This window comes from Lampetra planeri, chromosome 59, assembly GCF_965212315.1.
Source record: "Lampetra planeri chromosome 59, kcLamPlan1.2.h2, whole genome shotgun sequence".
Lineage (NCBI taxonomy): Eukaryota > Metazoa > Chordata > Hyperoartia > Petromyzontiformes > Petromyzontidae > Lampetra > Lampetra planeri.
Window position 1 is genome coordinate 2575519 of NC_136165.1, and position 25466 is coordinate 2600984.

General features: G+C 53.2%; 1 protein-coding gene across 1 annotated transcript; it reads right to left on the reverse strand.

Annotated features, from left to right (window-relative positions):
* Positions 1-702: 702 nt before the first annotated feature.
* Positions 703-24741, reverse strand: LOC144736223 (uncharacterized). The gene is made up of 16 exons (XM_078618837.1): positions 22709-24741; positions 20092-21025; positions 18777-18889; positions 17109-17534; positions 15641-15774; positions 14182-14276; positions 13670-13724; positions 12930-13058; positions 11806-12343; positions 10646-10862; positions 9887-10150; positions 9208-9381; positions 8241-8268; positions 6944-7220; positions 5743-6668; positions 703-4309 (listed from the first exon to the last, which is right to left on the reverse strand). The coding sequence occupies exons 1-15, from the start codon at positions 23662-23664 to the stop codon at positions 5771-5773; spliced, it is 5238 nt and encodes a 1745-aa protein (XP_078474963.1). The 5' UTR covers positions 23665-24741; the 3' UTR covers positions 703-4309; positions 5743-5770.
* Positions 24742-25466: the final 725 nt, after the last annotated feature.

Here is a 25466-nt window from a genome sequence, read left to right on the forward strand (position 1 = left end):
GCAGAGACCGGTGCGGCATGAACCGGGCGAGCCGCGTTGAGTTTCTAGCCATGGAAAAAGTCGGTGGGCAAGGGATTATACAAATTGTTCGAGGGCAGCCTCCTCCCCCCCCCATCAATCACGACACAAGCCAGGGTGAGGTAGTCAACCAAATGGCATTCGGAAGGTCATCATCCAGTGGTGGCTTGATAACACTGGTCAACACACTTTTTCTGGCATAAGGTATTCCAAAGGTTTTAAGGGAATTTTGGGGTGCCCATTCTAAATCTGGCATCAGTTTTTGTCTATCACATCAGGTTTTTGAGATATCAAAGATTGCATTTTCAATAAAAACTGCAGAAGAAAAATATTAAACAAATGTGGATATCTATATAAAATGATATTATAAACACACTCTCCTAAAAATACAGCACCATATTTTAACACTAAAGCAGTCACTGACTCGCAACAACTTGCAATCATAAGTGACAGTTAATTTCGGGTAAAATCAATGAAAATGGGGTATGCCGATAGCATAAAAATGAGATGTGATCGAGCAAATCTGAGATCAGATTTGGAATCAGCACCCTGAAATTAGTCTGAAACAGCTGCAAAAGTCCAGGCCAGAAAAATATGTTTTTTTTGTTGACCAGTGTAATGGCAAAACCGTTACATTGCACTACGATGATGCGTACAGCCTTAAGTCACGTCACAGCGGGAATGTAAACATTGCAAGCAAGATTTATTAACATAGGCAGTGAGCACTTTTGATTTGCGCTGTACATATTCCGTATTTTTTGTACAAAAACATACAAAGGTTTGTTTGATAAATCCCGAGCGTAGCTTCGGAGCTGACGTTTCTCAAACATCTGTAAAATCTCCATTGTTAAGAGGTCCGGTGCTTTAACATCAGTGGCAGCATAAAAATTTGTTTAAATAAGTTCATAGCGCACATCTCCACGAATGGCACCGCAAATTTAAAAACACACAATCAAAACGTGTATAATACTCAAGTCAACACAACAAAATAAGCTTGTTTTAATGCCGGATTAATCAAGTGTCAGATCTAACAACTCCAGTGGTTATTTTCTCAATCGAATCAAGCGATTTACTCTTGACAACTATTTCACGGTTGTGCTACGTGGTTCGCTGGAGCGCGTTCGGGTCAAGCCGCGCATCGAGAGGTTCTTCAGGGACGCGGTTGCGGCAGCGAAACGTCAGACATCACGCCGAACAACAAACACAGCGCGTGCCAAGCGATTTTTTCTTCTCCCTTCTCGATTATCCAGCAACACTCATGGCAGCCAGTGGACACGTTTCCACAATCGCAGGTTCATGACATTACCCTTCATGCAACCGGGCACACAGGTGGGCCCCCGTGCAAGGAATTGAAATGAGGCCTGCCCCCCCCCGCTCCGTCCAATTTCCTCTGCTCCTCTCTGGGGACCCATTCGGCCCGTGGGTCCCAGCGTAGCAGCACCGCTAGCTACACAACGCGCTTGTGATGTCACGCCACCGTAGCCTCAGGTCTCGGAGACAGAGAGGGGGGCCCGCCCCTCGCGGTACGGGTGGTTTTCCACTAGATTTGAAGCTTTCGTGACTGCAAGGATTCATACTCTTAGGTTTTTCGGTAAAGTCACGTAGGTACAAAATGAAATTCAAATTAATAAGTTAATTTTATTATTACTTTATTTTTATTAATTTCATTTTTTACCTACGTGACTTTACCGAAAAAACTAAGAGTATGGTTTTCCACTGCCTATTTGCCAAGCCAAGCCAGCACCAAAGCGTCATACGCTGGGGGGAGGGGGGGGGGGCTCGCAAGACGCATGCAATCTGGTCTGGGGCCAAGCAGGGCCAGGTGCGGGGAGGGGGGTCAAAAATTCTCCGTTGTACACTCTGTTATTCAGCCTACGGCAGAGGTCGCAACCGGGTACCCGATACCCGTACCCTACCCTATACCCGGCTACCCGTACCCGGCCGGGTACGGGTAGCCGTTTGCGACCCTGGTGCGGCCGGGTACGGGTAAGGAATCAAAACCCGTTTGCGACCTCTGGCCCACGGACTGACGCAATGACCGTTCAGAAAGTCGCGACGTAGGCGGCACGGCTCGTGTCCTGCGGTGGCAAACAGAGTTGCGAGTTCTCGCGTCTTCCCTTGAGCAGCCACAAGACGGCACGGGGCGCGGTGATGAGAGCGCGAAGATGGGGGACAGGCGGCGCCACGAACAACAAACATCGGTCAGCACTGCGACACGGCAGCTATTCAACGTCGAATTAAATAACGTAAGCGACAATAAATTAAAAATTAAAAAGGTTTTACAAAACGAAAAACACTGTCGGAATCATCACTGGATCGGTCTCCAAACCTCCCCTTCCTTGGTGCAGCCTGAAATGATTATTTTTCTTCTTATAATTCGCGTAAGATAGCAATAATATACAACTTCCAAGCCTTTGTAAAATCAATGCTGGATGAAGACCTCCCTACGCCACGTCAGCTGAGGTGGTTGCTTGAGCATACTTCACCACGCTGGTTTGTGCGGGGGTGGGGGGAGCGGGGAGTAAGCCGAGGACTGATGACGTTTGCCGTGGCCGGGAATCCAACTGCGGCTCGCCGAGTTTATCGCGCGGTTTGATAACCCACCGGCCGACTGCTCTTCCCAAGTTATTTTTTGGCGCAAGGTGAAAAACGAAAATACTAAACAAGGAATTAACCCAACGTTACAATAGGAAGACCCCCCTCTTGAAATTCTTGAGACTCACTCGAGGCTATCCTGAACACACTGGAAACGACTCCAATAAAACCCAGTGGTAACTTCCAGACGCCCCACTGATTTATAATGCAACTCGGAGACTTCCCAAAAAGCGGCTGAATATTTTGAAAGCGATGGCTCCAGCCCGGTCTTACAGGAGGAGAGAGTTAGAAGATTTAATAACTTAGTCCGAGGCCAGGCCAAATATTTTACCTGTCGCTACCAAAAAAAAACTCAACTTTAAATCGCCAATGGACAAGAATTATGCAAAAGCCCACCCGTCAAATTAATTTGCAAACACCTGTGGTACTGAATTCAACCGTGGCCCGAACTGCGTTGAGATTGGTGGGAGAGACGCGCGGAGACTTTATAAATACAATGTTTTGTTTTTCTCGATAATGTCAATGTGTCCACAACAGAGTTCTGGAACAATAAACTCACAACTCCTCAACAAACGCTTCTCTTGAAGCTCACTTCGTCTGTCACACGGGAGGGCTTCGATGAGCCAAACGATTGTGCGTGCGACAGACGTACACGGCGTGCACATGGACACGCGTGCACACGGACAGTTCATGTCGGACGGGGGTACAGGTCCTGGGAGTCGTTTGACCATACTTCACTATGCTGGTCAGTGTGTGCCGCAGGCAGTGGGGGGTGAGGTGGGGAGGGGAGCATAGAAGTACAGTATAAATATGGATTCTGCTGGTACTGCCCTCTCATGCCAACCAACCGCACACGTAGTCCTGCATCCACACGGGGCGACCTGGCGCGCACGTTGGTACACACCACGGCAAACGCAATTGATCAATCGTGTTCGCGGGGAGATGAATGCGGTTGGAGGCGGTCGCGCAGCTCACCGCCGTCATCGCGCGTCACGGCCACGTAGCCGGCACCGCCGAGGATGCTGGGCTCAAGTTCGGGCTTCAAGACGGAGACGATGGTCTCAGCCCGGTTACCGACGCAAACACAAAAATACATTTATACACGCGCACCGCGGTTTGGTTTTCACTTATTTTGGCGTATTTCCAGATATTACGAGGATTCACGGCATTTCCGGTTTGCCGCGTGACAAACACGTCCGGGGCAGAGCGTGCGAGTAGGCGCACCGACGCAGGCGTGGATACGACGACATGTCAAGGGGACCTTCAGAAGTAGTCCCGCGACGTTTTTTTCTCCTCCACCGCGAGACCTCCGAGTGGTCACCGCATCCATCTGACGACGCCGTGACGGCAAGGGGCGGGGTACACGTTCGGTGAAAATAATCGTAAAAAAAGAATGCGCGGTGAAGGAAAAAAAAACACAAACACGAGCTGCTCACAGACAATTTAAAGTCCGCTCGCCGTCGTTCGCGCGGCCGTACACGCGTGCACGCGCGCGTGTGTGTGTGTGTGTTGACGAGAGTGGCATGAGAACGCGAGGTTCACGATCGCGTCTCTCTCTACTCCGCCGGGCCCGGCCTTCCCGCCCAACCCCCAGCGCCGCCGGCGCCTCCGCTCACCGAGCCGGCTCGGACCTCGGTGACGATGCCGACTGAGAAGAAGCCGCTCCCCGCCGATCCCTTCCTGGGCACCAGCGTCTCTGCACACGCAGAATCACCCGACGTTTAACAATAATAATTATCTAGTAATAGGTTTTTACCCTTTCAACTGGTACAAAAACTGACACCTTTATACAAGGCATCATGTTTGCATAGACCACAATACCTGCGGTCGTAATGCAAACAAAAAACATAACTCTGATAATGATATGCACTGTCCTTGAAGTTGATTGGTCCACACCCGAGACAGCTTTTCTTAGAGCCTAGTCTCCATTGGTGTTGGACTAGATGACGCCAAAAGGCATATAACTAAAAAACAGCGCACTATCAGAGTATTGAGAGCTCGGGGTAAGCATAACCACAACACAAGCAGTCTGTTGTGGTTATTGCAAACATGATGCCTTGTATAAGGGTGTCAGTTTTTGTACCAGTTGAAAGGGTAAAAACCTATTACTATATTTTGCCACTGGTAAAGGAGATGTCTCATAGTGAGAATAATAATGATCGTTTCAAATCGTACTCGCTCTCGAGTTGAGGTCAATAAATCAATCTGTACTTCATTGCCAATGTCGCCCTCAATAAAGAAAGGCGTCGGTGCACGTTGCAACGGAGCAGAGCAAAATTGAAACCGCGCAGCATCCAATAGCGCAATAAAGGTAAGTAAATAATGAGTAAAGAAACGGTGCTTATTTTACATTTTAGATTTTTTGTTTTTTTACAGAGAGAACGACTCAAGAGAAGGAACAGCAAACGAGCGGGGGGGGGGGAGGCAGCAGCTGGGGCGGCCGGTCGATGCCAACAATTGCCAAAGCTCTGTGGTCCTCTACGTATCGAGTTGTTTTCAGCCATTTAATGAGTGCCGATACATGTAAAGGAGGAAACCAGAGCACCCAGAGACAAAAAAACCCTGCGAGTGCAAGGGGGCAACGCTCTATCCCTAAGAGCTTATTTGCGTTCGAGCGCGTGAATATAAATGTGTCGTTAAACCCGCCACCACCCGACATACAATTACTCATGTTTATCACGTAAACAAAACGTGGCATTTCGTTACTAGTTCAGCACGCCGGTGTGTTGGAGAGCAAATCCACAGCGTTTACAATTCGAGTACGACGTTTCGCCGGTAATTACAACCAGCATCATCAGGCGACAGCCAGAGTATTTAAGACCGACACAGATGGAAACAGATGGAACTTCGTCCAAATTTGCTCATCCGTCGTGTCTCTGGACGAGCAAGGATATGGCACCTTGGAATTTCATCCAGCAGTAGATTCACAAAGGGGCTGATCGTCGGCTCCCGCGCTGCAACATTCCATCCAACTCTCGCACGCGAGCCGATCTCATCGCTCCATCTCCGCGACGCCCGTCACTCCCTCCCGGGCACATATGCCGTTCCCTTCCAACACGACTTAACGCCGACGAATCATTTACCACGACTCCCGACGGGCGAGGCGGCTCGCTAATCCCCGACACTCACCTGCATCGACTTTGTCGACGCGCCGGATTCACTTCACCGCTCCCAGCGGGCCGACCTGCGCCGGCTTGGCCGTGCCGGCCGGCCCCGATGGCCGGCGCGCGCTGCACGCGGCGAGGTTCGGCCTGGGCTTGGCCAAGCGCGCCCTCCTGGCCGGCGGCGTCACGTCGGCGCCGCCCTTCTTGGCATCGCCGGCGCTCCGAGTCGGCCGCGGTCGCGCCGAATCGGACCGTCCGTCGTCGTCGGCGGCCGGCGCCTCGGTCGAACCCGGCAGCGCCGGCGAGACGGCGGGTTCGGCCGCTTCTGCGACCGGCGCCTCGTCTTCGCCGGTGCCGCGGCCCGACTCGGGGGTCAGGAGGTTGTCGCTTGCGGCTTCTCTCGACGGGACGTCCGGAGCTTCCGGCGTGCCCAGCGTGGTGTCCGCGGCGTGCCGTTTCGCCGGGGGGCCGTCTGCCACGTCGGAACGAGGCCTCCTGGGCCGCGGCACCGCGCCTGCATCGCCGGCGCTCGCGGTTGCCGGCAGTTGCACCGGATCGGCCTGGCCACCGTCGTCAACCGCGACCCCAGCCTCGGTTAAAACTGACACCGGCACGGTTGGGACCGTTGGTTCGGCCGGCTCGGCGACCGAACCCCCCTCCTCCTTGACGGTGTCGCGGCCCGACTCGGGGGTCAGGAGGTCGCCGCTCGCGCCGCTCGGGGCCTCCCTCGGCAAGACGTCCGGTGTTTCCGGCGAGCCCGGCGCGGCCTCGGCGGCGTGTCGCTCGGCCGAGTTGCCGGCCGTGTCAAGGGCTGCGGCGGCGGCGGCGAGAGGCCACTCGGGGCTCGGCGCGCCCACTGGTGCTGCCCACGAGGTCATGTGACCATCCGAGATGGTGGGTGCCGCCCCCTCCCAGTCGCCGGGCGGAACGCCGCTGCCCTCCAGCGCCGCGCTGCGCACAGCGACAACAACGAGCCCGCCGCCGTTACGATGGGGGAAAAAAAAACAAGATGGCGCGCCGCGGCGTCACAACGGTGGTGGACGCGTGGCGGTCGTCGGTTCTGCGCATGTCCGTTTGTAAAGCAGCAAAAATGTGAAATTACCCTCCATTTAAAAGCAAAGGAGTTGTCGCTTTGGACAGGTCTCACCGATCGATACGAGTGGCGCCTACTCACGAGAGCTGCACGTGACCGTGTGACGCAAAAACAAAACACGCAAAGCCGTCACCTTTTCGCGTTGTTCGTCTCCGTGGAGGTTTCCTGGCCCTCCTGATCGTCCGCCACCGCGGCGAGCGAGAGGTGCTCAACGTCCGGTGCCGCCCCCGCGGCGTCACCACCGTCCCCCCCGGCCAGCCGGAACGCTGCGCCAGTCTCCCCGCCCTCGCACATCATGAAGCAAAGCATTGTGGGAGCGCTGCCACCCCCGTCGCCCTCTTGCGAGGACACGTAGGCGTCCTGCATGCTCCCGAAGCCCGCCTGCTCCATCATCTCGTACACGAATGCTTCTGCGGTTGACAGCAGCACGTGGGGGAGGAAGAGTGTTTCGTTTATTAGTGAAGACATTTACGCGTTTAAGGAGGTGAGATTCTTGCACATATGCGATTCATCACAATGTAGAAGAGAATAGGTAATAATTATCTTTTTTTTCAAAGAGCGCATTACCCATGACACAAGGTTCCGAGGGCAGTCATTAACAACGCAACACATTGCAAGACGAAATGAGGATCACGTGGTGTCGAGGAAGACACGCGGGTTAATGACATCCGTACCTCCGATTGGCACGGTTGGCTACGCACTGTGCGAAAGAAATTCAACACACACGCACGCACGCACGTCATCCAAACTGCTAAGACCAGAAGCGGACTTGGGCGGGATGCGTCATGGCGAGGAGGGTGAAGGGGCGTCGCTCGAGAGTAATCGCGGAGTGGCGACCGAGGAATGGAACGCGTCTAAGGGGGCGTCCATCAGGGAAATGGAGCCATGAGATCGGCTTGTGCGCGGGAGCTACGTTGGATTCCTGCAGCGGGGCGGCGCGCGGAATGGCGGTGGCCTTTAGAGGCCTTCACACAGCAGATGGTGACGATAAAAAAATATATAAACACGTCTAAAAATAAATTTTTATTTAAAGCTTTCGTGACTGCAGGAATTCATATTCTTGGTTCTTTCGGTAAAGTCACATAGAAGGGAAATAATAAAATAATACAAATATAAAACAATACAAATTCTCACGACGTTTCGACTGCAACAGCAAGAAAATGTTCTTGCTGTGGATTCACGCCTGATGATGATTGCTTGTGTTGCAGTCGAAACGTGAGAATTTTTTTGATATCTGTATTATTTTATTATTTCCCTTCTACGTGACTTTACCGAAAGAACCAAGAATACGTCTAAAAATAGTTTGACAAAAAAAAATCCTAATTAAGTTACGATGATCGTTGTCATCGACACAAACGCACGACATTGTAGGAATTACACACGATCGCACACGCAACACTTTGAGGCCACCAATGCAATGCAGAACTCACCATTAACCCTCAAGTGTTCGTCGTCAGCCTAGGAAGAGAAAAAGAACACAAACAAAAAGCATGTCAATAGACCAACCACGTTTCATTCGTGGTGTTCCTTGCTGGCGTTTCGTCAATTTGAATGACAGCCGCTTTGGTTCACTGATGCGTGGTGGTTAGGCCATCCAGGCTCAAGCCTGCTTAGCTCGTTTATAAATGCGGAGAGAAAAACTGGAGGACCCGGAGAAAAATCCACGCGACTGTGGCGAGAACATGCAAACTCCCAAATATACAGGGTCGGGATTGAACCCACAACCTCTTGCATACCAGGCAAGGTAATTAACATCTCATAGCCACCGTGTGCAAGTCCCTGACAGCAGCACGACCACTACTGGAGAGTTTAATTCACACCGGACAATCGTTGCGAGAGTCACCGTGACCCCAGGCACGGCCAGCGCCGATGCATTAACGATCTCAACCGCGGTTGGTCGACGTTGATAACAAACAAAACTAAACAGAATTGATAATTGGTTTTTTAACCCTTTTATCTGGCAACAAAACTGACACCTTTTTTACAAGGAGTCATGTTTGCATAGACCACAATACCTGCGGTCGTAATGCAAACAAAAAACATAACTCCGATAATGTATGCACTGTCCTTGAAGTTGATTGGTCCACACCCTAGACAGCTTTCCTTAGAGCCTAGTCTCACATGGTGTTGGACCAGATGACGCCAAAAGGCGCACGACTGCAGGTATTGTGGTCTATGCAAGCATGACTCCTTGTAAAAAAGGTGTCAGTTTTGTTGCCATATAAAAGGGTAAAAAACCAATTATCATATTTTTCTACTGGCAAATGAGGTTCCAATGGTGTAAACAGAATTGCTTTTTGCGTTTAGTTTGTTGTCCTTCCCCAGCACCCCCGATTATCACGGTTGGCTACGTACGAAGTTCAATAGACATGCAAACCCCCCAGGCGTGGGACTCACGATCACGACGCCGCAGTTCTGCTCGACGTGCAGAGCGCACGTGTCGCTGCCGGGGTCAACGGACTCCGCCTCCTCCTCCTCCGGACAATCGTCGTCATCGGCGACCACCATCTCCTCCACGCACGTCACCACCAGCTCCTCCAGCATCGCGTCGCCTTCCGACAGCTCCACCTGCTGTCGGAGGTCCGTCGTCGTGCCAACGGATTGAGAGAGAACGCTTCGTCAGCAGCTCACGCGTGGGCTGCTGCCGCCCCCCCCCCCCACCCCTGCCGAGCACGCGATGCTATTGGCTGTCTCGGGAACGGTGCGGAGTAATCGCCGGTTCCATCGGCGCCTCGGGATTAGTTTTACATTCGTGTGAGCCGCAATGTCAAGTCGCAAATGATGACCGTCGTCATCGGCGTCAATCGCGATCATCGTTACCATCGTCGCCGCTGCCATTGTCCTTCGTCATCGTCGTCGTCGTCGTCGCCGCCACCATCAACGCGATCACCTCGACGCTCTTCATCAACTGCTCACACAAACATTTCTGCCGCGATTTCTTTCTCCAATTCAACCGTCAGCGAGTGTCCGCTTCACGTCGCCACCGATTCACTTCGGCCAGAGCGACCGGCTTCGGCTCACTTCACCCACACGCAGTATTTCTCCGTTCACCCCCCCCGCCCCGCCCCGGCCATACCTCCTCCATGTGCTCCGTGAGCGGCTGCGGCTCGGGGGAGCGCAGGCACACCGGCACGAACGCTGGCGCGCAGCTCATGTGCTCCGGCCTCACGGGGGGTGCCGGCGTCGCCGCCGCCGCCAAGAGGCCGCTGGCGCGGTGGCGCCGCTCGCTGGCGCGGTCCCCCCCACCCCGCCCCTCCTCCTCCTCCTCCTCGGGAGGGAGCACGGCACGCAGAGTCACCAGGCCCCCCCGGCCGCGAGTCGCCAGCACCGTCGCCTTGTCCTGCCGAGGAGAGGCACGCGTCACTGTGGCTGCGCGGGTGGCGAGATGTTAACTACCTCGCCTGGTATACAGGAGGTCGTGGGTTCGATGCTGAATCTGATGTATATTTTTTTGTGGGCACACTTGTGCAAGCCAACACATTCACACTGTATTGGATAAGCGGATATCAGGGGTGCCACAGTGGCAAGATCTTAACTACCTCGCCTGGTATGCAGGAGGTCGTGGTTTCGATCCTGATCCAGACTCTGTACATTTGGAATTTCCCTCCACGTTTAGATATGCGTTTAGAGTATTTGGCTGCTGCTATGAATTGCACATGAAAAGCCGCTTCGTTGAGCTATCGTGGCCAGATCGCTCAGTGGGCCTAACCTGCTAAAATAAAAACGGCTAAGTTTAGTGACCCAAAAATATATTTTAGTGAGAAATGAATCCCCCCCCTCCACCCCCGACTCCGTTGACGCGACGGTCCGGCCGATGGCCGTCGCCGCCCCTCACCGTCGCGTCCCGACGAGGAGGCCTCATCGGCGGCAGCGGCGGCTTCCGTGCACACGTGCTAGGCCTCGGCTTGGGCCTCACTGGGGCCGCGGGGTCTTGGGCCTCGCGTCGCCGTGGCCGCTTGGCCGCCCCCCCCCCATCCTTGATCGGCTTGTCCCCGCCGGGTCCCGCCGAGCCGGTGCTGTAGAACGCCGTGGGCTTGGGCCTGCGCCCGGACCTGTGCGCAGGCGGTCGAACCGACGCTTGCGTCACGCGGGGGCGGAACCGCGCGGCCGACACCGTGGCCATTGCCGACACGTTACCGCCACAGACACCAAAACCGTCACAAAAACCGTCACAAAAACCGTCACAAACACCGTCACAAACACCGTCACAAACACCGTCACAAACACCGTCACCCCGTTTTAAGTTTAATTTTCTTGGCAGTTTTTCACCATGCCTGACCATGAGTTTTTTATATTTCTTGTTCTCAATCACGAAGCCTCGTATCAGAGAAAGGCCAAGGCCACAGCGTCTACTTTGTGGGGAGCTCTGCACACGACTCCAGCTGTGTTGTTTCCTGCGTTGCGCGCTGCTCCAAGTGAACCGTTCGTCGCGTCTCAATTCTCTACCCACAACTCCCTGCTGCCTGCATCTTGAAACAAAAAAAATCTTTTTACCCCAATTTCATCTCAATTGCGCTATCGTCGTCACGTCAAGAGACCACTCGGAACGCTCGCGAAGCAGTGCGACCCTCCGTGTTAGACAACGACCCACAGAGGCGGATATCACAGATCTACCTCCGAATTCCGGTGACCTGCGGTTCACACAGCAGAGGGCAGCACTTTCCCAGCTGCCCTACCACAACATCTGCTGTTGCCTGACATTCAGAGTAATATTTTGTGTTCACAGGAGTTGGAATTTAACCGAATTAAGAAAAGAAACAAACTTAAACGCGACGTTTTATATACTGGTGACCGGGCCGAGACCACCAAATCACACAACCTTGAGAACCCAGTTTAATGACAGGCAGCTGTGACCTGAATTTGAACCCAGGATCTCAGCGGTGCCGGCCCAATGCCCTGACCCTCTCTGAGCCACCTGGCCCACCCCATGCACAACATTTCTCGTCGTCCGAATTCGAAGTTTTAACCGACGACGCTCGCTCGCCAGAACCTCACCTCGTCGGGTGACTCAACATCCTCTCTTTGACACGCTCAAAATCTTCTTCGTCGTCGATGTCTTCGTCACCCCCACTGCGCTCGTCTCGGCGTTCTGCCGATTCCACCACCAACTCTAGGGACGGTTCCGGCGCCGGGGCGCCCGCATCCGTGCCCGTGCCCGCACCGGCACCGCGAGCGATCTCGCAGCCCAGCGACAGCAGCAGCTCCGCCTCCTCCAGGCCACTGGGCGCGGGAGGGAGCGGCGGAGGCCCGGGGACCGACGTGCACCCTCCGGTTCCTGGAGTCGCCGTTCCGGTCGGCGTCTCGGTTCCCGTTTGAGTTTCGGTAGCGGTTCTGGTCACGGTTCGGATTTCCGTTCCGATTCCGTTTTGGGTGGCGGCCGCCGCTCCGATCGCTCTCCCCGTCACGCTCTGGGCGGCGGTTCTGGCTCGGGTTTCGGTGGCCGCCGCTCCGGGCCCGCTCTCGCCGCCGCTCTCGCTCCAGCAGTCGGCGTCGCCGTCGTCGCTGTCCGCGTCGCTCCTGCGTCGCCCCGTCTCTGTCGCAGGACCGGCGGACGCGGCGTGAGGACGACGACGACGACGAGACTTAAGAACGCCACGGCATTCACAGGAAATACAAACGACATCGGGAGAAACCCGAGGGGAAGAGACAGAGGGGATGAAAAAGAGAAGCAGACCCACCCCTCCCTTCTCCACGCGGTGCTGAAATACCGCACGGAGGTGTTATGGCGGTGGTTCGAGCCCAGCGGCCGTCCTGGTTAATACCGCGGACGTTAAAAATACGCGCCGCGTCTACTTCACAGAGGGCGTTAAAGATCCCACGACGTCCGTGGGCAAAGCCACATTCGTCTCCCCGCCACCCACCCCACCCCCCCGGTGATGAAAAACAAACGCCCACTCTTTCCTGGCCGGCGCCGCGTTCTTCACCGAGTGCCTCACGGGGACAGCTGCCGCCCTGGCTTGCGGGGCGGAGGCGTAGCGGTGAAACGTAAAAAAGCGACGGCGGTGGTGGCGCGGTGAAACAGCCCCTCCGGGAACCGCCCCTCTCCTGGACATCTGTGAGAAAGAGCTTCGTAGCTCATCGGATTGCTCCAGCCACAAATGAAAAACCCGCACGCTCACTCTTTGGGTGGTACTTGCGCCGCCGCCTGCCCTTGGAGTCGGGCGCCCGATTGAGCGCCTCCGTCTTCTGCCGCTCGAACTCCTGCAGCAGCGTCTCGAAGCACGACACGTCCAGCGGCAACTTGTTGCCTGCAACACGGAAACAAATCAAAACAAAGGAACACAAGACAAATAATACCGGTCGGGGATCTGCCCGCCCGCTGCTGGACGAAGAATTTTTCCAAGCCGTCGCAGTTTCCCGACGGTGCTAGCGACGCGACGGTGGTAGCGACGCGATTCCAAGCGTGCTTCCGTGCGCGGCACCCGTCAGCTTTTGCTGCACGTTCTAAAGAGCGACAGCAAGTTGAAAACGTCGGACGAAATGTCACGACGCCGAGGCCCGCGGTTCCGCTCAAGGACCGTTTCTTTATCATCCCAATTCGTTTTTGTTGTCTGTCTCGTGTGTACGTTGCCCTCTCTCGCCGCTCGTCCGCGGTTTCCTCCTCGTGCCTCCGACTCGTTCTCTGGCTCCGTCGGGAGCGAGCGAATGGCGGGCGGCGCGCGTTGCAACTTTGACGTTTTTGTGTTCCTCTGCCGAAGATGACACTCCGGAAAAGGTGGAAAACTGCTCCGGAGTTTGATTCGTGAGTAACATCGGTCTGGAGAGCCGATAGGGCCGATGTTCGGACGTTTGATCGCAGCCACGTGGAGATCCGATTTGCACGTCATGCCAGAGCCCTAGCAAGTAACGAGGGACTCACGGAAAGCCTGGTCGATCTTGCGAGGATTGCACCGCTCCTCGCGCTTGAACTTGTTCTGCGGGAAGAGAGGACGTCCGATGAACGTGCTTTGCGGAGTCACACACACAAAGACAAAGGTCCCCCCCCCCGTATAGCCTTAACAGACTGTTGGGGCAAGTGCTGTTAGCGAGCACCTATGAAGGCCGCGACGGCACACGAGGGGGTGGGGTGGCCAGCAACAATGGCCGGCCGTCTTTGTCTCCCCCAGTGGCGATGTTTACTACACACCGCACCAGGTACTCATTTAAGGCTGAGTCGACCTAGGGGAGGCCCAGGACCAGTTCAGATAATCGTCACCGGTGTTGGCCTTGAGCAGGAATCGAACTCGGGTCGCCGGCTTCGGAGTGCAGCGCGCTAACCGCTGCGCCACCGCTCCTCACGAACGCGCACACACACGCACACACGCACACACGGGCGAGCAAGCGGGGGCAACGCTGAAGTGAGTTTGTGTAACCGTGCAACCCTGACGCCACCTTGATGTCGACGCGTGAGCGGTTGGGGAAGAGCTGTCCGATCATGGAGAAGTCCATGCCGACCATGCTGATGGCCAGGAAAAACAGCTCGGTCTCTGCGCAACCAACAACAACAACAACAACCACAACGTGATCAGGAACAGAAGATGCACGTACGACCACGTGCGTGTGTGTGTTGGTACCTACCCATAGGGAGCGATAGTGTTGAGTCTACGGGCAGTGTTGAGTCTACGGGCAGTGTTGAGTCTATGGGTAGTGTTGAGTCTATGGGCAGTGTTGAGTCTACGGGTAGTGTTGAGTCTATGGGCAGTGTTGAGTCTACGGGTAGTGTTGAGTCTACGGGTAGTGTTGAGTCTACGGGTAGTGTTGAGTCTATGGGCAGTGTTGAGTCTACGGGTAGTGTTGAGTCTACGGGTAGTGTTGAGTCTATGGGCAGTGTTGAGTCTACGGGTAGTGTTGAGTCTATGGGCAGTGTTGAGTCTACGGGTAGTGTTGAGTCTACGGGTAGTGTTGAGTCTACGGGTAGTGTTGAGTCTATGGGCAGTGTTGAGTCTATGGGTAGTGTTGAGTCTACGGGCAGTGTTGAGTCTATGGGTAGTGTTGAGTCTATGGGCAGTGTTGAGTCTATGGGTAGTGTTGAGTCTACGGGCAGTGTTGAGTCTATGGGTAGTGTTGAGTCTATGGGCAGTGTTGAGTCTATGGGCAGTGTTGAGTCTATGGGTAGTGTTGAGTCTACGGGCAGTGTTGAGTCTATGGGTAGTGTTGAGTCTATGGGTAGTGTTGAGTCTATGGGTAGTGTTGAGTCTATGTGCAGTGTTGAGTCTATGGGCAGTGTTGAGTCTATGGGCAGTGTTGAGTCTATGGGTAGTGTTGAGTCTATGGGCAGTGTTGAGTCTACGGGCAGTGTTGAGTCAATGGGTAGTGTTGAGTCTATGGGTAGTGTTGAGTCTATGGGTAGTGTTGAGTCTACGGGCAGTGTTGAGTCTATGGGTAGTCTTCTTGGTTCTTTCGGTAAAGTCACGTAGAAGGGAAATAATAAAATAATAAAACTAAAACATAATAAAAAAAAGTGTTATTATGTTTTTTTCCCTTCTACGTGACTTTACTGAAAGAACCAAGAAGATGAATCCCTGCAGTCACGAAAGCTTTAAATCGAAATCTATGGGTAGTGTTAGTCTATGTGCAGTATGTATTACGTTGAACTTCTTTCACACCGTACGTAGCCAACCGTGCTAATTGGCGGTGCGAGTCCCTGCTGCCCTGTGTAAACATCGCCACTGGGGAGACAAAGGCGACTGGGCGTGGTGCTCGCCACCCCCCCCCCCCCCGTGTGCCGTGCCGGCCTTCATAGCTTCTACTCGCGAACAGCACTTGCCCCAGCAGTCTGTGAAGGCTCCACGGGGGTGGTGGGGGGGGGGATCTTTGTGTTTGTGAGTGTGTGCGTGCGCGTCACCGTTACCTAGGAGGCCCCACTGCTTGGCGTGGTAGCTCTTGCGGAAGCTCGAGTAGGTGGTGTGGGAGCCGTACTCGTGGATGGGGTCGCAGTCCGACACGGGGGGCAGCCCCTCCGTGCGTGACACCTCCACCATCAGGCTGCCGCAACACACAAAGGCAAGCGATGTTAGGCAAGCGATGTCACCTATGAAGGCCCGCACGGCAAACGAAGGGGTGGTTGGCCAGCACCACGCCCGGGGAGGCCCAGGACCAGTTCGCTTGTCACCGATTTTGGCCGTGAGTGGAAATTAAACTCTGGTTGCCCGGTATGTAGCGCGGTGCGCTAAGCCGCGACGCTGCCGCTCTCCACACACACAACAAACGCACGCACAGGCCCATCCTTCCTTGTGCCAGTGCTTAACCGCAGCAACTTGTCCAGGGAGGCAGTTGGCCTCGACTGACGGGGTCACAATGACGACCGAGGAGAGAGACCGACCACTGCTCCAGCGCTGATGATCAAGTCAAGTGCGGGGGGCACAGTCAGAGACAGCAAAGTGCAGCATCAACTCCTGGCAAAGGGCCCCTCCTGACAAATCTACCCCCACCCCTGTGAACCCACGTCACAGAAGTCATAGGAGTCCCTATTGACAAAGACCCCACACTGACGTGCAAAATGCGTTGTCGTGACAGGATATGGTGGAGATGTGCCCTTGGAGGCAATGCTGGAGTGTGTGCTTGTGAACGGGCGGCTGGGCGAATGAATGAGCGGAAGGGCGAGCCGACTGGCGAAGCAAATTACCGGGTGGGCAGGTGTAGCAGCAAGTCGATCAAGCTGTTGCGCAGGGCGAGTGGGGAGAGCTATCCGGTGAATGAGTGATTGGAAGCGAGGGTGGAGGTGTAGATGGATGAGCATTCATGTTCATGGGCGAGCCGGTGGGCAAGCAAAAATGTGAAAACTAGTGGGTGAGCAGAGCACCATGGTGACAAGAAGTTAACTATCTTGCCTGGTATACAGGAGGCTGTGGGTTCGATCCCGACCCTGACGCCTGCTGCTGTATATTTGGAATTTGCATGTTCGCCCCGTGGTCGTGGATTTTTATTCTGGCCCTCCGGTTTTTCCCTCCACATTTAGAATCAACGTGCGTTTGAAATATTTGCCTGCTGTAAATTTCCATGTGATAAGCCACTTCGTTGAGCTATCATTTGTGGCCAGGTCGCTTCTGAAAACGAGCTTCATAGCTCAGTGGGCCTTATCTAGTAAAATAAAATAAAAATGTTACTTTATAGAGTGAGCTCGAGTTTACTTGGACAAGCGGGTGGCTTGTTGGGCGACTTGGTGGGTAAGAAATTGTGCAAAAGCGGGGTGAGCAGATGTCATGGCTGGTGAGCAAACGATTGGATGAGGGGCAAGAGCAGGCGAGTAGGTGAGCAAGCAGGCAAACGGACAGATGGGTAGGCGAGCGGACGAGCAGACAGGCAGACCGCTCACTTGCCTGTCCTCGTTGAGCACGATGGAGCCGTCCTCGGCGACTCTGACCTGCGGCACGAGCAGCGACTGCGCGTCGCCCGCGGGGCTTAGCGACGGCGCAGCCGCCGCCGCCGCCGGAGAGACGTCCGCTGGCGAGTCGCTCGACGCCGGCGCGCACGGGGTGGACGGGACAGACGCGTTCGAGGCAGCGGCGGCGTCGGACGGAGGAGTAGGGACGCCGGCGGCGGGAGCAGCAGCAGGGCTCGGGGAAGGAGCCGGATCGTCCAAACAATCCGGTGGTGGCAGTGGCGGCAGCGGGGAGGTGGGGCCGTCAGGAGGAGTCGGCTCGAGGGAGCCGCCGCCGTCGCCGTGAGCCGCCGACCGATCGCCCTTGGGGTACTTGTCGAAGCGCTTTTCCGGCAGCAGCTTCCCATCCTCCGACTTGAGGCGGCTGAGAGCGAAGCGCAGGCGGAAGAATGGTGAGCGGGGATAGGAGGTGGGGGGGGGGGTTTAAACCTGGGCTTAATTTCAGCCGGGTCAGTGACCACAGAAAGTATTTCCGCACCCGGCACACGACATCCTAATTTGGCTACAGCTGTGGCTACTACGAGTCACGTGCAGCCTACTCCAAGTCTACTAGCGACCCCGATACATATTCATTGACAAGTTAAGCCTCGATTAAAACCAGTTATCTGATGGCGCACCGATTAGTCAATGAAAGTATGATCTTACGCTCGTCGTGTAGGCTTGAAATCGCGAGCGAGAGAATCGATTGCATTGGCATCAGTACAGCAGCCGCTGTACTGATGCCAACTAAGAGTGTGGCCGCAAAACCGAGAATAGTGAAGGTGAACCAAGGTCGCGACCATCAGCGAACGCCAAGGAGTAGAACACAAACGCAAGTTAACACTAACACGGAGATCTGAGCAGCCAATGCTATGTACAGGATAGTATATTCAAACTATAAAACTAGTAAACCATTTTTATTTGACCAAGTAAGGCCCACTGAGCTGTATAGGTCTTTTTCATGAGCAACCTGGCCACAAAGTGGCTTATCGTGTGGCAATTTATAGCAGCGAAATACCGGAGGACCCAGAGAAAAATCCACACAACCACGGGGAGAACACACAAACTCCAAATATGCAGGTGTCAGAGTCGGGATCGAACCCACGACCACCTGTATAACAGGCGAGGTAGTTAATATCTTTCCACCGCGGCAGTCATAATGAATAATGCATACGGTGTTAATCCTTGGCGCAGATAATTAGCAATACAATTAGAATATGTTACGGTTAATAACTAGTTTACATCACATTGATTATTCCTGTGATGTCATGACACCAATTTCAGAGGCCGGGTCAGGTGACCCAGTTCTGACTTCCTGTATCTTTCCCCGAAAAAGCTCGGTAAAGTTTCCAGCGAAACGTCGTTGGTATCTCGTCGCGAAATTCCATTGTGAGAATTGTTCTTCCAACTTAGCGGAGGAGGTGAAAACGGAAATAACCGGCGCGTCAAATGTTTTCACGCCACGTTTGCCTGTATAGGGAGGTTGGGGGGGGAGAACTTATTCCTTACCGCACACGAAATTTTGCCCGAATCGCCGCATGGCCTCGCCTCCCAACGATCAATTACCGATGCACAAATGCAAGTGTGCTTCATATTCCTTTGCGAAGCGTGGGGTTGCTTTACTCACAGCATGGGGTTGTTTCTGGGCACCCAGTAGAGCAGGTCCTTCATCGTCATCTGCGAGCGGTCGGGGGCCGACTGGTGCTGCTCCCACGTGCGCCACGCCAGCTTGCGGGCAGCCTGCCCCCCACCACACGACACAAAGAGAAAAAGATCCCCCCCCTGTTAGCGAGTAGCACCTACATCACCTACATGAAGGCCGGCCACCACGCACGGCCATCCGTTGACTCACCGGGTAACTCACAACAACTGCCATTGCACCACTAAGTGGCGGTGACGTCACCACGGCGCTTGTGCCAGGCAATGTGCACTATAAGGCCGCCACGTGAAGCGTCGAATGCCCGCTGGCAGGTCACGGGGCATACCCAGGTGCCATGGGTTGATTGACTGAGATGACCGGCAGATGCACCAACTCCCTGTGTATTAGCCGCCCGGCGCTCCGCTCGTTGTTCCGAAACTTGACATGGCATAACTACTGCTGATGTCACTTTCAATAGGCCCCATCTATCCACTTTATCCACACAAGGGGGCACATCTTTTACATGTCCTGCCAAGAGCGTCTATTGTATGTGAATCAAACCAAACTGTTGAAGCCTCACAGCCAGAATTTAACCAAATGAAGTGCACAGCTAAGTGCAGAACCTGCACCTCCGATAAACACAGGTTGGCTACGTACAGTGGGACAGAAGTTCAAGACACATACGTACAACATTTAATGTTATAATTGTTTTTTTACCCTTCTATCTGGCAACAAAACTGACACCTTTTTTACAAGGAGTAATGTTTGCATAGACCACAATACCTGCAGTCATAATGCAAACAAAAAACATAACTCTGATAATGTATGCACTGTCCTTGAAGTTGATTGGTCCACACCCGAGACAACTTTCCTTAGAGCCTAGTCTCACATGGGTTGGACCAGATGACGCCAAAAGGTTCCAATGGGGGAACATTTAATGCGATGGATTTATTGTTCAGTCATTGGTGATGAGGCTGAGACCATCAACTCACCACAAGTAAGAACCCAGTTTAATCACAACTCAGTCTATGGGTATCTATGCGAGTCTACGAGTCTAAGGTTCTTTATGTTAGTCGGTAAAGTCACGTAGGTAAAAAAATTAAAATAAATTTTATTAATTTTTATTTTTTACCTACGTGACTTTACCGAAAAAACCTAAGAATATGAATCCTTGCAGTCACGAAAGCTTCAAATCTAGAATTCTTTATGTTAGTCTACGCATCTATGTGAGTCTGTGGGTTCGTATGTGAGCCTATGGGTTCCTATGTGGGGTCTCCATCCTTAATTACTGTTTTCACGGCACCTTTTTAGCCTCGGTCTTCTCAGCCATCTCCCGAGCTGTCTTTTGCACCGTACGCGACGACTTCTTAAAGTTGGGCCTTGGTTGGGTCCTGCCAGCATTGGTCCCGCTCCCCCCTCCTCCTCCTCCTCCCCCACCACCACCACTGGCGGTCCCAGGCCGTGCCGAGCCATCTTGCGCAGTCACCACCGCCGTCCCGGAGTCGTCATCGTAGTCGTTGTCGTCATTGGCTCCCGCCGGTGTGGCCTTCACCGACAATGCCGGCGGCTTCAGCAGGCTCTTCTTCAGCGACGCCAGCAGCTTCTTGGAAATCTCACTCCTGCTCGGCTCCACCAGCCTGCACGGCAAAGCTGCGGCGCTCCCGGGAGCTCCGGAAACCTCTGCCGATTGCGCCACCGGTGGCGTTTCGGCATCGGCTCCGGTGGCAGCAGCACACTTCACTGCCCCGCTCGCCGGTTCCTCAGCGCTCACTCCAAGCTGTGCTAAAGTTACCGGGCCAGGAGTCTCGCCATCCGTCACACGCCAGTCAGGCACCATTGGTGGCCTTTCATATACCTCCTGTGCATGGTCCACCGCCTCCGCTGCATCCGCATCGGAGGGGCCAACCGGTGAATACTGCGTCTCGCCGGGAGGCGGTTTGACGGGCACTGCCAGCGACACTTCACCGGATGCCTCACTGGTCGACGACCTCCACGGGTCACGAGGTCCTTCGACGGTGGTTGCGGCGGTGAGCTTGCTGGCGGTCCCATCCTCGGCAGGAAGCGAGGTCGGTGGTTTCTTGGAAGGACCGGCTGGAACAGGAGCGTGAGCGGCTGCCCGGGTGCGAGGGATGATCGGCGCGGCGGACAGGCGCTTACGGCGAGACTGCGGCAGCAGCTTTCCGGCGTCAGGTCTTGAGGGGGTGGCGGCGGCGGCAGCAGTGGCGGGAGCACGGGCGCTGTCAAAACAAAGGCATGAGATCGGAGCCACTCCCAGCTTCACACACCCGCAGGTTTAGTATGATCTAATAATTTCCACGTCCGACGCAACGTGGAGAAGCTTTCATCAAGCGGTGGATTGACCAAGGCCATAGATTATTTGTATTATTACCCAGGAAACCAATGACGGAGTCTTAAAATATTATTTTTGAGGAGGGTCCTGCTTTGGGATGATTGACCAATTGCATTCATTTATATACAGAGTGCTTCAAGTTTTGTTTAACACTTATATAGGATTAACGCTTTTAATGGAAAAAGAACGGATAATACACTGTAACATGATAACAAATGTAATGTTAATAGCTTCAAAAAGTCTAAAGAGTCTCCACTTGTTCGCCATCATTGCCAACACATGCCTGGAATCTTCTCCCGGTGGTCTCCAGAAGCCTGGAGGCACATCTCGTGATATTGTTTTAAATTCTCGGAAGCGTTAACATTTTTTTCAAGCATCGTGTGTCATTCAGACACCGTCTTTCCGACAGACCAGTTCTTCACCTGAGGACGGCTGCTTGCGTTGTGGCCGAAACGTCGCGAGAATTATTTAATGTTTTATTTTTATTATTTTATTATTTCTCTTCTACGTGACTTTACCGAAAGAACCAAGAAGATGAATCCCTGCAGTCACGAAAGCTTTAAATCGAAATCTTAAAATATTCTTTTTGAGGAGGGACCTGCTTTGGTATGATTGACCAATTCCATTCATTTATGTACAGGGTGCTTCAAGTTTTGTTTAACACTTATACGGGACTAACGCTTATAATGGAAAAAGAACGGATAATACACTGTAACACGATAACAAATGTACGTTAATAGCTTCAAAAAGTCCAAAGAGTCTCCACTTGTTCGCCATCATTGCCAACACATGCCTGGAATCTTCTCCCGGTGGTCTCCAGAAGCCTGGAGGCACATCTCGTGATATTGTTTTAAATTCTCGGAAGCGTTAACATTTTTTTTTAAGCATCGTGTGTGTATATATATGTGTACACCCATGAGATTAAAAAAGCCATACATGCCAGGAAGGGCGAACACACACACATCCACAAAATTAGACCACAACCTAACTGCTGCACTGCATCACCACCCACGAATTGCAAGAATCCCCCCTTCCCCATAACAGCCGTAACAACCTGTTGCCTCAATAGCATGCAGCCAACCACCTCAGGCCGACTGAACTTTACACGAGGGGAGGGTGATGTGACTAGAACCAGTGCCGAATTATCCTAGTCGCAAAAGTAGCTACACATGCTACGGGCCCCGCACTTTAAAGGGCCCCGCGCTAAATGCTTTAAAGCTATCAATTCCGGTTCAGTGATTCTGCACTTGCTCTATTACTATAGCACTATACCGCCTTCAACTTTTATGAACGACTGGGTGTTTAAGGTTCGTGATTTGTCTATTACCTGGCTGTATAGTAAATTAAAAAATACAAAAACTTTACTGTGCAAGTTAAAATTTTGTATTTTTATGTTTAAGTGTTTTTTATTTAGGGCCCCTTTATAACATTTATGGTATAGGCCAGGCACTACCTTAATCCGGCACTGGCTAGAACCACGCCTTTGTCTCCCCAGTGCCGATGTGTACACGACGCAACATCAGGGAACGACGCAACGAACGCCCGAGTCGACCTCTGCAAACTCGCACACCTGCGGTGGTGGCGCGCAGAAGCAGCAGTAGCAGCAATCGACAACGTTGTAGCTTCTTCGAAGGCATCAGCAGATGGAGAAAGCAAATTGGAGTCAGGGCCCGGGCGCATTGGCTCATCTCCTGCCGTGGCGTGCTGCTGCGAGCGTGCAGCACTGCATGCAGCAGTAGATGATGCAGCAGCAGTAGTTGTAGGAGTAATTGCAGAAATAGTTTCAGTAAGAAGAGAAATAACAACAGGTGGAGCAGTAACAGTATGAGCAGATGGCGGAGAATGTGCGGCAGGATTCGATGCAGCTGAATCTGCAAGGTCTGCAGAAGAAACTGCAGCACAAGTAGCAGCAAGAGTCGGAGGTACAGCAACAATCGAAGGGCTGGAATGTGGTGTGACAGAAGTGAGTGGGGCAGCTGAAGTAACGTCTGCATCGGTATCAACAGATGCAGCAGGCGTTGCAACTACATCAGCAGCAGCGTTGTCATCTGCAGACGCAACGAGATTATCAGCACCCAGAGAAACCAAGACATCAGGAGCAACAGCTGCAGCAGTGGAAGCAACAAGACCAGAATTATCAGCAGCGGTAGAGGCAACAGCTTCAGCAATATGTGCAACTGAAGAAGCAGTGGTAGAAGTAGAAGAAGAAACAGGGGCAGCAGGAGAAGCAATCAGTTTAGTAGGAGCAACAGCAGCAGGAGTCGCAGTGGCCGGAGCAGCAGCAGCCTCCTCCGGTAGCCGGTGTTCGGAGTCTGTCTCGACAGTCCGGCATGGTGGTGTCCGTGACGTGGCGGCTTGGGTCTCTGGAGCTGCCGGCGTCGCCTCGGGAGCTTCCCCGGCTACCTCGGCTCCCTCGGCTTTCTGGCCCCCGCGGTCCCGGCTGCCTGCCTCGAGGATGCCGGCTCCCGCCCGGCCCATGCTGGGACGAACGTTCGGCTTCACGCTGATTCTGGCGCGGCGAAGCATGGCGGATGGGTCGCGCACGCGCGTGCGTGTGTTCGTGTAGGTGTGTTGTGTGTATGGGTATATTGTGTAGGTGTGTGTCTATGTGTGTGAGTACACGTGTGTAGGTGTGTGTCTGGGTAGATTGTGTGTGTGTGGGTATATTGTGTAGGTGTGTGAGAGTACACGTGTGTAGGTGTGTGTCGAGGTGTGTGTGTCTAGGTGTGCGAGTACAGGTGTATGTAGGTGTGTGAGTACGTGTGTAGGTGTGTCTGGGTATATTGTGGGTGTGTGGGTATATTGTGTAGGTGTGTGAGAGTACACGTGTATGTGTGTGTCTAGGTTTGAGAGTACACGTTTATGTAGGTGTGTGTGTCTGGGTATATTGTGTAGGTGTGAATACACGTGTGTGTAGGTGTGAGTACACGTGTGTCTGGGTATATGTGTAGGTGTGTGAGAGAATACGTGTGTGTAGGTGTGTGTCTGGGTATATTGTGTAGGTGTGTGAGAGTACACCGTGTGTGTAGATGTGTCTAGGTATATTGTGCAGGTGTCTGTGCGTGTCTATGAAAGAAGTGCGAGTTGTATGATTGTGTCGTTATGCGTGTAGTTATGACTGTACCGTAATAGCATTTGTATCTACGTGTATAAGTATGTACACTATACTTTAAACGTATATATATGTGCACATTGTTGTGGTGATATTAAAGTGTCTATGTGTCCATGTATATATTTCCGTATGCATGAGACCGACAGCTTTCACGAGGGTCCAACGACCACCCCCCCCCCCCCGAGGTGCGGGTCCCGGGTCCCCGCGGCTCGCCGGTCTCACATGACCGCGGGCAGGCTGCTCAGGAAACACGTAAGGCTCCGAAGAGGCCTACCCGTATGGACACTCCAAAATAAGGCTCAAACAACTCAAACGCGAGTCCCTTTGAGACGCGACGCCGACGACTCGCTCATACCGACACTAGTTGCCGCCGATCGAGTTTAGTTTTTGTTCGCGTGTAATTGTTGTTACAATAAAAACATTTTTTTGCATGGAAAGTTACGCGGCAGGCTTAAGAAATGTGGGCCGCCATCCCACAATGCCGCGCAGTTCCTTCCCCCGCCCACATGCCCCGCCCATCACCGCCGCAACCAATGGGAGGTCGGCGTTGACGCGTGACGACCTCACCGCAATTAGCATATATGAGACTCCTCGACTTACGAACATTCGACTTACGAACGTTGAGAGATACGAATAGATCCGTCCCATATCGTGACTGCAAGGGTGGGGCTGGGTGGGGAGGGGCTGGTCACCCCGTGGTGCCCTTATAAAACTCAACGTTTAACCTACTCACGCCGGCTTGTGCCCGCCCTCACAGTCGGGCATATTTGTGGAATACACCACGCCGCCGTTGACCCTGGCTATTGACCGAGCAACCCAACGTTCCTACCAGCTCCCTCCGCAGGAATGTGTTTCCATTATTGTTAGCATATTCTCGTTAATTGCTAACATATTCTCGTTAAGAACTGCTTGTTGTGTTTTAGATTGTCGCCCTTCCCCCGCACCTCCGATTAGCACGGCTGGCTACGTACGGTGAGCGATCCAATCGAGCTGACATTTTGCACACAGACTCGTTGTGCGTGACAATTTATTTTCGTGAAAATTTTTGTCCTAAATTTTCCACTTTTTAGGGCATTTTTTTTTTCATATTTAATTTAAAATACCAATGTGATAAAAATGAAACTCTTACTCAAGAGAAACAGAAATGAATAATAAAATAAAACCGATGCCACGCATATAAAGGATTTATAGTGAAAAACTTTGTTTTTACGGGTTA